The 12,449-nt window shown below is 39.6% G+C and overlaps 1 protein-coding gene across 2 annotated transcripts in view; it reads right to left on the reverse strand.

The window, feature by feature from the left end:
• Positions 1 to 3,834: 3,834 nt before the first annotated feature.
• The window catches only part of crema (cAMP responsive element modulator a), a 14,566-nt gene continuing 5,951 nt past the window's right edge, over positions 3,835 to 12,449 (reverse strand). The window contains exons 1-3 of one of the 2 annotated variants that reach the window (XM_035670330.1): positions 8,825 to 9,087; positions 6,434 to 6,593; positions 3,835 to 5,743 (exon numbers count right to left, since the gene is read on the reverse strand). In XM_035670330.1, coding sequence (XP_035526223.1) covers positions 5,599 to 5,743; positions 6,434 to 6,593; positions 8,825 to 8,855 — 336 coding nt within the window. In that variant the 5' untranslated portion in view covers positions 8,856 to 9,087 and the 3' untranslated portion in view covers positions 3,835 to 5,598. Of the gene's footprint in view, positions 5,744 to 6,433; positions 6,594 to 8,824; positions 9,088 to 12,449 lie in introns of those variants that run through there. The other variant, XM_035670329.1, reaches the window with a different exon arrangement.

Here is a 12,449-nt window from a genome sequence, read left to right on the forward strand (position 1 = left end):
GCAGAGAGGATAGAGGAGGAGCTGCTTTTATGATTTACTGCCGAAATAATTAGATGTACTTTTGTTTTTTAATGATAATAATAGCCTATAAGGTATTGAGAGATATACTCTCTGTGTTCTGTAGATGGGTACATATATGTGTGGCATCATATATTTTTTTGCAATGTCAACTAAGTGAAAAAGCTATGGTGTTTACCTGTGTATGTGCTCATTTAGGGACTCAAATGGCCTCATAGAAAGAAAATAAAAATCCAACATGAAGATATTAAAGAGTACTGCTATCCTCAGGGCCTCTATGAGACTCAGTGTTATGGTTAGAGCCAGGGTTTTATACATAATGTACTGTGAAAGGTGGTCAAAAAGGTGTGACACTGTTTCAGAAAGTGTTTCAAGAGATGCTGTAGAGGTGCAATAAATTTCATTGGTCAATTTTGACTCAGAGTGGGATCAAAGGACAATAACCCCAAACAATAAATAAATAAATGACAGTCACATGTTTTTTTTGTCATTAAGTTATAAATTGTGGTTTTAAAAAATAAAATATAATATTAAAGTGGATTTCCCTATTTTGGATTTTGATTATCTGGCTGCCACCTAGCTCGACTAGACAGTTGTATTATGGTGGTCCAAAGCTGCAATAGACAAACAGATTAAGGTAATAGTAAGAGGTCAGACTTTTGGGGTCAGAGTATAAAAAAAGTGCTCCCACAAGAGAATCCCATCATAAACTGTATTTGAGTTAAAGCCTTCAAGAAAATCCTATTGTTTGCATTACATTTCCGTTGAATGTCTCTCTGAAGCACTGGGCCACACACTGACTTGTCAGTGCTGAAAATAGCACAATGTTAAAATGGTGACATCTGCTGGTCAACCCATGCATTTGTGTGGATTTATTTAATGTATAAATGCCAGTGATTGAATATAATATGAACTTGTGTCTGTTATTATTGATGTTCAGTCACTCAGTAAAGGTTGCATTACATAAATTGAACAATTAAACTGTTATGGCCCTCCTTTAAAATACTGTTGCATATATTAACAGGCAGGTCCTATAATAAAAACCTAGTGTGACATGTCCCCAGTGCATGTGTGATCTTTTTACTAACGCATACATGAAGCATGAATCTTGTGCACCTGCAGGATTACAAAGAATACCACCAGGTGGAAGACCAGACCAGCCATCCATTGCTAACAGCATAGTATCTTGTTTTAGAACGTCTATAACTAAACATGGTTAAGTTTCTCTTAAAACCGACCTCACTTCTCCTCTTCTTCTTCCTAAAATACTGCTCCCACCATACTTGGCTTAGCTGCATCTCGTAGATGCACAGTGAATATGAGGATGCATACAACCAAGGGGTAGCCATTATAGCCATGCACATGCACACTTGTGAGCAAGTATATCAGCACTCCAAAGTGGTTCAATGTGTCTCCGAAAAACTGGGTTGTATGATGTAGTTCAACATACAATGTGTCATCCTATGAGGGCAACAGTGTGTATACTGTACTTCCAAAGTGCCACAGTTGAAGGTGGGGTGTAATCATAGCTTTCCTGAATTCTGTGAGATTTGCATGTCTGTCTAGTCCCAATGAATCGTGCAAACTGGCATCATGGTGTACACTTTTAGACAGCCTCTCTTGTGAGGTGGTTATGGTGTTGCACTTGGTTGTGCACACAAAAGAAGTAGGAGAGCTTGAGAGAAAAGTTCAAACCCTGCTTTAATTTTACATCTGGGCACACCTGGCAAATCAAAAATAAAGTAAGAGTGAATATCAAGGTGCATTGTTGTTGGATGCAACCCATCGATTCAGCCAGTGGAAAGGGGGTTTGGAACATTGTGAGGCCTTAGCAAGGCCTTATTCATAGTGGTTATGTGATTTCTGCATGTTGAAGTGAGACATCATCACGTCTTTTAGCAAAACTTTCAGCTTTGAAAGTTGTCTGCTTGAGGTGTTCAGCCTATTATTGTGCATGAAGAGCAACCAAAACTGCTGCTACTGAGATAACAAATGAAACTATGAAGTAAATATGAGTTTTTTTGTCAATACAAAGTTAAAAATACATGTAAGTTATTGTTTAGTTTCTTTACATAAACGCAACTGCCTGTTGCAGTAGCCTATGTTGGACAGCAGAGGTCCTCCTAGACTGCCCCAGTGGAGCACAGTTGATGCTGTCAAGGTAGTAGGCTTCATCCCACAGCTTGTAGGCGGATAGTCTCTAGGTGGAAATTTCCACTCCAGCCACACTGGACCAAAGGACATGAAGATGTTTGAAAAGCAACAAAATGAAATATTAAAGAGCCTCCCACACTGCAACTTTTCAGTTCTGGTTTTAGCTTAAGCAGCAGGAAGAGAAAGTTGAATGCAGTGGATTTAGAGGTTGGATACATACGTTTTGAAAAATAAATTGTGCACCCTTGAACCGCAATTGTCTTCATACTGACTAATCCATAACACAGAGTGAAATGATCGCAACCGACTGGTACTTCACTCACACCTACAAGTCGAACAATGCACAAAATATTGAATTAAACCATTTCAAATGTTGGTTGAAGCTAGAAATGTATGTAACATTTCAAAAGAACCATAATGTAAAAGAGGTAAGTGTTTAGTGGGGCGGGGGGGGCAAGGATTTCTGTTCATTAATGGCAGTTTCAAGGTTTCGCTCAGAGGCATTTCTCTCCCTTTCAACTAACTATTCACCACTGCGTGTGTGTGTGTGCAGAAAGGAGAGAGAGAGATGTATGTGTTTATGCAGTGAGTGTCTGTAAGAGATAGAGAGAAGCCAAATTCCTGTTTCTATGGGTGTGTTGTCATTTTGAGAGAGAAATGTGTGTGTATGTGTGTGACAGCATGATAAGTCTTATTAAAGAGGGTTTATGTGCATGTATGAGAGGGAGAAACACATGAAAAGCACATTGAATAATGTACTGCTTATCAGCCACTTCAGGGTCAATGCCATACCATCAGGGGTTGCTATGGAAACTCATTTTCATGTTCATCCCCCTTTTAAAGACTAATATAATTTTACTGGTTCTTAAAATCTTAGTACGCTTAAAAACAACCTTCCAGTTTCAGTTCATTTTCACTTGTTTTGTTGCTTTTTAAAACATTTTTATTTGTTTGACCAAAATCATTTTTATTTGTAAAATACTTGCAAAACTGATGTTCTGGGTGCTTATAAACACATCGTAGGAACTTGTAACCTGAAAACTATTATTCAGTGAGATATGAAGCAGACAAAGACATGTATTACTTACCACAAGGGAGCTAGTATTGTTGGCAGAGTAAAAGAAAACCCAAGGTTAGCATGTCTTTTTACTTGGACGTTACATAATCTGTGACCTTTAGGGACTCGAAGAAACAACATGCCTGACAAACAAGTTACGGACAAACCACCCCTCACACCACATTGAGCTACTATGTCTTTTGCATGAATACAAATAAAATACAAAGTAGCCACACTTTAACAAAGGAGAGGATTAAATATCAGCAGTTTCGTGCTCATAGAACTGTCCTTTGTCACTGACCTTTAAAAAACTTCATGTTGATACAGAGGGCAATCTGAGATATTTTTACTTTACTAAATATATTTTATTTTACTAAAACAGAGGCCAGGAACATGATCAGGTGGCCCATTAATTAATGTATCTGTTTTATCAAAGACCTATGTCCTTTTTCTTCATGTTCATTCCCCTCAAGCTATCTGAGATAGTTACAGTCTTTAAGTACCTGCTGTTACCTGTAACATTTAGCTGTACCTACAAGCTGGCTAGAATCCTAAAGAGGAGGAAGTTCTGTGAGAATTGTGTGAGCAATAACTCACAAACCATATCACATTTGAATGTTTTATTAGATAAACAAAAATAGTTTTGGTTTTACAATTCAAACAAGGAAGTACACTGAGAAGAGAACACCTGGTAAAAGATGGAGCCATTTGAATTGGCAATAACCTACGTGCAGAGAAATTCAGCTCAGTTGATATCAAAGATAACCTGAAGTTTATCATCACCTGCCTTTTCATAGAAATGAACAGAAGCATTCCTCTGTGGATACAAACCATTACGGGTCATTTGGTTGGTACACAACAAGACTGCCACAGGATAATTCATTCATTGTCACTGAGCTAAACAGCAGTTTAATACCCAACTGTTACTGAAAGAGCGTTGGCAGTCATAGGAGGTGGGCTGTTACATTAACAAGTGCTCTTTCTAACATTTTCTCCTAACATTAAAATATAATTCAGTGGAACAAACGCAACAACTACACAAACAGAAAAGCAAGCAGTTTTTCAAAATCACCAGACACATTAACACAAGATCATATATTAGCATTAAAATCAAATTTTCATTACATTAAAAAAAACAAAAGAAAAGAGAAAAGAAATTGGCATCACCCTTTAAACAGAGCATTTTAATATCTAGCCATAATCAAATACAGTTTTATACCACAATGGATAACCATCATTGGAAAAACAAAACTGACGCTTGCATGACAGTAAAGCACAACAGTTATTCTTTGAGCTACGAGTCATCTTAAGATGTTGCATTACAAAACTGTAGGTTTTTCAGGACAGAGTAAACAGCTGCATTTTTTGAACAAGTAATCAATTGGTTACATTTGCTTTGTAGAATGTATATAAACTTGTGAAGTGAAATTCTGCAAATAAATGTAATAGAATATAAACTCTGATGATATCCACACTGACACTTTGGTACTTTCTGTGCTTTGACGTAAGAGCACTTGGGCTCTGTCGTTTCAAATATTACAATCAACTCACTGTAGTGAAGAAAAATAAAGGCTCTTTTGGACTTTTTTAACCAAGTTCCGATTCACATCATGCCCCCTCTATATTATATATGAAATATATATTTGAAGCTCTGTGCATTAACTACCAAACATAAGATAATTTACATCTTAAATTCTTCTAGTTCACTCTAGAGAAACCATTTAGACCAAATCAAGAACTTTTATACAAATTGCAAAGTTGATGAGATTCAGGAAATCACTTCACTGACAAGATATTTCTCCTTAATTGTGTTTTTCACCTGAAGGAATGCATGGACCGACCAAAAAACGGCAGCGTGAATGACACAGATGACATTATCAGGTAAACACGGTTGGGTTGCGTCGTTGCAGCTGGTGGTGGATCTGCGTAGCTCTGTGTGCACCTCGTCTGACCTCATAGAAACTTGCTGGTAGCGAGACCTGGCTGCCCCGCCAAGGACTTTTTTTTTTCTTTTCCGTAATCTCTACTTGAGCGGTACATTTTCAGGAAGCACCTGTATTTCCGCTTCCTGTTCCTCTTCTTCAGCTTGCTCTCATTGGCTGGCACAAAAGCAACAGCAAGCATAGTGTGTACGACACTTGAGTCTTCACATGCAAAGAGCACAAGATAAGAACAAGAGCGAAACTGGCAAGCTCAAGCTGTTCGAATTCCCCGGGACACATCTGAGTTCGGCGTAAACCAGGCCTGAGTGAGCAGAGAAACAAAGACGGTTGAAGCAGTCTTTGTTCCAGAGTCTTTTCTTTTTTTTGTTTTGCTGTAGCAGTTTGTAAACGGCACCGACTTCAGCTTGTGACCACAAACAGCCGCCGCTACTCGGCTTTGTGGCAGTAAATGTCCTTCAGCGCTTTCAGCTCTTCAATCAGGGTCTTGTTTTGGTTTTCCAACACAGCCACACGGTTTTCCAGACATTTGACGTACTCTTTCTTTTTCCTGCGGCACTCACGAGCTGCTTCCCTGGAGAGGAAAAGAGAGGGGAAAATATGTTTGGTGAAAATTTAATTTAGGCTCCAAACAAAGTCCAAGCTATGCACAATCCAAGGGAGCAGACGTTTTTAAGTCTGTCAAGTTCAGGTTTTATGAGTAAACTGCTTCCACATTTATGTCCATACTTTCCCAGACAAGCATTCGTTTGCCTGCTGCAGGATTACTCTATGAATCATGAACAATCAAGGGGCACAGAAACATTTGAACATCTATAAAAGTAGTACGCTGCAGATCTCTGCAATACTTGACTCACTGCAGCAACCAAAAAAAGTGTGAACATCAACCTCCAACTTGTTGTTTTATAGCGTCTTTTGAGCTGATTTAGCAGTAGCACATTCATTTTTTTTTACCCCAAAATGAGATTCAAGAGTGACTGCAGGATAGAAAATAAGATTTAAAGCAGTCTAAATACTCACACTACTGCATTTGTGAATTATTGTGCAATGAACATGAGCTTATTTACTCGCCAGAAATAGTTACATACTCTGGTAACTCCACTCACTTTCTCTCTGATCCCTTCAGGAATGAACCAGGGTTATTTCCTTTACATCATGTTTAAGAACTTTGAGGGTCAGTATTGGATTAGATATCTCAAAATAATGATGCCCAGAAACTTCTACAGCTCCGTCACCATCTCTTGCTACTGACACCAGCTCCTACCTGTTTTTCATCAGTCGGACTTCCCTCTTGCGGGTGATCTCTTCCGCGTGCTGCGATGAGGGGCTCTGCATGGTGCCCGGGGACGCTGCCATCACGATGCTCTGGGTCAGGCCTGAGTTGGGCGACCGCAGCTGGTAGGCGGGTATGTCTCCTGTGGCAGCTATGGGGGAAGATGGAAAAAAAGCATTAGGACTCCAAGTCCCACAACTTTCTTAACTTTTGGTTGCCCTCATTTCTCTTTTTGATTAAAAATGTTATCCACGAAAGGAAACAATGGCATTTCTTTCAGATTTTTTTTTACATTTTATTAACTATCTATTCAGTCACACAGTCTGTTCCTTCACATTTTCCTCTTAAAAATACAGCAAACAAGTATTTCATCAGAGGATGTAGACAGCAACTTCAGCCAAAGAGCTTATCCGCTCTCCTTCCTGCCTTAAAAGATGAATTTCCTCTGACCATTACTGTCCTTGTGAACAGTATTTGCTCTTAAATGACTTGTTGGAAAGAAAAAAATATGTTTTGTCTTTCTGTTCCTTTTGTGTCTCTGTCAGTGGTTATTATGCAGGTGCACAACACAAAGGCAGACAGTGACAAATTGTTGATTATTTTGTACCTTATACAGCTTGTTAGAGGACAGCATGTAAGGACTTGGAAAAAATGTGAAATGTCTGACAAATGTAAACTCATCAGTATCTTATTATAAAGTGTAAAGTATTTTTATTTAATGCATTAACATGCAAGAAGCAAAACCCTTGTCAGAATTGAGACATGGCATACACTGCAGTTCCTCTAATGACCACTAGATGCTGGCTCAAAAACAAAAAAAACAGACTCCACAACTTCTCTTTAAAATCGATTGAAATAAATAAGTATTTCTTCCCCCACATGATCTTTACGCAGCACAAGAGGTGTAAGGAGTATTTTATGTGTTTACTTGTGTGCACTAATTAGTGATTTATGCTCTAGAATTACTTTATTTGTGCACACGAGTTAGTAATTTATACTACAGGATTAGTGTCAAGTGACTGTAACGGTAGAAACTGAAGTTTTTGTGACTGCTCTTGCCAGTTAGGGAGGAGCTCCAGTGTTAACAGCAGACTCGCAGCTGTGTTCTGGAACAGCACTTAATTCATTCTATCATATTAATATTGTCATCACATTTAATCCATTAAGCAACACTGTTATGTTTGACATCTCTGAAACATATGGTAAAGTGTTAACACTGATTAACACGATGTTCTGTTAATTCATGCGCATACATTACAACTCAAGAGAAGGAATTTAGATGTTTTGTCTCCTGAGACTTGCCGTAGGTCTCACTCAGTAGGTTTTCACTTGTGTTTGGTGTGAGGTAATGTTGTGTTTACCGCATTGTGAACCACTATAAACCAACAGTTTATTGTATTTAACAATGATTCTGGTAAATAAAAGCAGCAAAAGGCAGCTTTCTGGATGTGGTTTGTGTGTTGTTTAAGTTGAGTCATCAATAAGATGACTCAACTGTTTACTGCTCTGCCTGCTCGCTCGCACCATTTCAGTTTCTCTTTTTCACTGTGTTCCTGCGAAGTTTCTATCTTCTCCCCCTCTCTTCTGTCCACACACACACACAACACACACTCATTCAAAGAGACACAGCAGGTGCACACACACACACACACACACGTACAGTCTCTCATTGTGATAACAGAGTGACTCGAGCTGTGCTGACGTCAGTGTGTGCGTCTCATTCGCCCGTTTTGCATTCTCTCTTCCCTGCCTGGCCTCTGTTCCAGGAAACTGGAGTGACGTCAAACCGACGACTATCTTACCCCCCCTCCACTGCCACCCGCCCCTTTACTTCGTACTCCCCCCTCCACCCCCCCACCTTTCTGCCTGACAACCACTGGAGTGGTTCAGAGAGCAGACTTTGTGTGTGTCTGTGTGTGTAACAGCGGGACACAGACTGACAGGAACAGAGTTTAGCAAACTAACCCAACATTTCTTGACCTGTTAAAACAGTTTTCTCCCTTTTTTTTTAACACCACTCTGAACTGTCAGAGTGCTTTTCCTGTGTTGAAATGTGTGGGACAGCTGTCCAATCTGTGGCATGTTCCTTCCTCAATTTCACAATACATGAGGTTAAAGACATTTAAAAGTCGTTTAAATGTCTTAAATATTTCTCTGCAAGAATCAGAGAAACAGTTGAATAAATAAAAGGTTTGCTCTTGCAGTTGGAAAACAAAATATCTGCAAAAACAGGTGTAACCTTAGAAATACTTCTAATCCTTATTAGAATACATATCTGACAGCATATGCAATACATGTGTAAAGCTTACTCAAGGCAGCAAGAGTAGAAGAAGCAACCTATTGCACATAACACATTAAAAATATGTGTAAGAGAAGCTCTACCTGACTCGGTCTCATCCCCAGTTACAGCCATCTCTTCTTTCCAATAATCCAGCACCACGGCAGCAAAACACCTCAGCAAGAAAAAAAACCTCCTCTACCTTTTACTCCTTCTTTTACTAGAACGTCTCTTTCTCAGCTCTCTCTGAATCAGAGTGGACACCCGTCAACTTTGCAGACCGATTACAATTACAGGCATTGACATCACAATGACATCACTCCTGCCCGCTGAAGTCAGTAAAACACCCTGGATTAGAGTTCCTCCCACCCTCCCCTCCCCCCTGCGGATCAGACGCTGAAATAGAGAGACACAATGTGAGCTGGGCGGGCAGGCAGGCAGGGAGGGAGGGAGGGAGAGAAGGAGGGGGAGCTGAAGGGGGGGGTGGCAGTAGAGGGGTTGTATTTTTAGCACTAGTGACGCAACTAGAGAGACGCTCAACAAACAAGAGGATATTGTGTCCCAAGTGGCTGCTGTGCAAACTGTTGAGCACCCTGATTGGAGTTATTTTGTGTATGTGCGTTTGTTTGCGTCTTAATAAGCGGGAGGAGATATGACAGAGAGAATTAGATAATTGAGGTTTGCTTGTAATTCCTCTGCCACACAGGAAGTGCCGCTTATTACATTTTGTGGAACAGCTAAATTCTTTGTAATAAGCAGGCAAATACCTGGGTAGTTGGTGGGGTGGAAGGGAAGCCATAGACTCTAACATAAGAGCTAATGTGGTTAAAGTCATCAGTGCCTTTGATTACAATGCAAAACCACCACAGGTATGAATACTCAGCTTGAAAGGCACAAACAAACATGTGCGCTACAAATAAACAGGAGATGGAAACTAAGTGATCGATGAGCAGAAGTCAAATCTAATGAAGGCATTACAATGATTAGAGGCCTTGAAGAAAAGATAAAAGAGCCATTTTAGTGTTACTGTAATGTTATTATCATGAAAGCAAAAAAAAATCAAATTTCATCTTCAGTTTCATTTCTTCAAAACATTTCTGAGGTATTGACACGATAAAAGCTAAATGTCAATGAACAAAACACACAATGTTCACAAACTTTAAGCATGAAAACAATGGTTTTTTAAAAGGAAGCACATGATTATTGAGATTTCAGTGTAAGCAGGGTCGTGGGCCTTTTGGGACTTGAGTATATGGCCTGATTGTCATAAAGATATGAAAGGACATGATTGATTGATAAACATTATGGCTATTAAGCTTCTTTTTATTGCTAACGTTACAATAATTGGCTTCATCGCAAAAAGCAGAATCCGCACACTGCTCTCTGCTCTCACTATATATTGTATTTAATTCACTGTTGTTGTGCAACGTTTCAATCAATCAGATGTTCCTCAGGCACAAACAGCACTGACAAACATCCATTATATACAGTCCATGTCTGTAGATTGTAATCATTTTTAAACATCTAAATGTCATATTTAAATGTTGTGTGTAATATAGAAAACATTGTGGGAGCAGAGAGTGCTGATTCTACGTTTTCCCATGATGCTTCTTGGCTATAAACAAAGCCAGAACCCAGTGACTCCACGGGGAAGAATCCAGGTTTCAAATTGGGTTTCTTACTATATTCACTTCATACTGAATCATAACACTACTATCAGCAGTCTTCCACTGCATTCCATATTTGTCCATGTTTAATGCATTGTTCCTGCATTCCAAACAGCCACTAGGTTTCATTCATTTGTCACCATGCAAAAAGAAAGAAAGGAAAAAAACTTGCATACTGGTAGTATGGAAACTTGAATAATGTAACCGTAGTGTACATGCTTGTATATGTACACATATGTATGTTTTGGCATTTGAATATGCTATTGGAAGACTTCAATACCCAGAAGCCTTTGTTCATAAGCTGTTTTGATGGAAACTCAGACCAGTAAGAGAAGCAAGCAAACAGAAAAAAAAGATCATTTGGCTGCTTCTCCTTAACTTGGAAAGTTAAAACAGTAACTTCAGGAAGTAAACAGATGCTAAGCACATACTGCCTCTTTACAATTGCCCTTACTGTAATTAATTAATGGGCTTACTGCCTAATCTTTATGGTCTTTTAGGTAGACCAACATCCATTCTGTTCAGACATTTCCTTGTTCCCACCCATTTCAGTTAAAGGCTGGGTGTATACAACATGAGAGCAGAGTACAAGAGTAGACAAGTCCACTTGTAGACACCAAATACATACTGCGTGAGAAAGGAAACAGAGGGCTCTTTTTTGTTGCATGAAGCAACCTGACATTCACGTACAAATGGCAGATCAAGGAATTAATTTGGACCCAGAAATGCTTTGCTGTTTAATCTGTCTAGGTCTGAAGGATTCAGTGACTATTCTTTGTGGGCACAGCTAGTGATTGAGCTGTATTAAAAGCTACTGGGATGAAGAGGATGAGAAGAAAAAATCCACAGCTGCCCTCAGTGTAGGCAGACCTTCACACCGAGGCCTGTCCTGGTGAAAAAAAAAAAAAAGCATATCAGCTTAGTGGAGGAGCTGGACTCATGATGTCTGCACTGGGAGAAAACTGAAAGCCCTCAAGTCCTGTCTGATGTGTAAGACTTCTTACTGTGAGCAACATTTCAAGCCTCTTATCAGTAAGAGGACAATGAGAAGATGTTTACTGAGTTAACTTATATGATTCAGAAACAACGTTGTGATGTGAAGACGCAGATCAGATCCCTGCAGAAGTGAGTCGGGCCAAAGAGCAGGAGGTCGCCGATCTGAGAGGGAAAGACACGGGATGGAGCAGCTCTCACAGCGGATAGCGCCTGTTTTCTACAGCGGAAGCCTTCACTCTCCTGTCTCCATGAATCCACACACTCGCCTAGCTCCAATACCCGTCCTCTTTAGTACTTTGAAGATGGGATACGGCTGTGTCAGAGGTAAGAGATAAACTTCATGGGACTCTGAATGAGGGATGGCCAAGGATCTCAAGGACAGTGACTGAAGTTGATGTTTTATAGATACCTCCACAGCCCAACCAGAGCTTAAATGGTACTGTATTCATGTCAAATCACACTGGATCCAAACACAGCACACACATATGTGTTATTATCTGAGGGGAACAGAAAAGTAACACTGTTAAAGAAACCTCAACTTCATCTGTGGCACGCAGACAGATTTCTAGTAAGGTGGCAGATCCTGAGCAACACGGGCCTGACTGGACGTTGTTACTGAGAGGTGCAGAGACGTTTTAATAGCAGTTGCATATTAGCAGAACAGGTGCATTTGGAAACAACTGTAAGGCTTTGGGATTAGCTAAAAACAGTTTTTTCACAACAACATCAACACTCCTGTCTCAGGTCCTCAGTCCTCCAGAGTTGGAGTGTACCTGGATCACAGTGCAGGTATTCTGTCCAACCCAAGATCACATTTGTTTTCATAGGCTGCAACTTTAATGTATAAACTCTAAAATACTGTGGCAAGTGGGAAATGTGTTTTTGTTTTGAAAGCATTGCTTTTTGTTATTTCTCTGGAAAAGGAGTGCAAGGGGATACAATAAAGAGACAAGCTGTCAGCTGCTCATGGTTTACTTCTGGATTTATGTTAAATATGCTGTATATATTTTTTTTTATATTGTGTATATATTTATTTTTTTTCACACTGTTTTTGCACTGCTATTGG

Source organism: Morone saxatilis, unplaced genomic scaffold, assembly GCF_004916995.1.
Source record: "Morone saxatilis isolate NCDOM2014 unplaced genomic scaffold, NCSU_SB_2.0 Contig23, whole genome shotgun sequence".
Taxonomy (NCBI): domain Eukaryota; kingdom Metazoa; phylum Chordata; class Actinopteri; family Moronidae; genus Morone; species Morone saxatilis.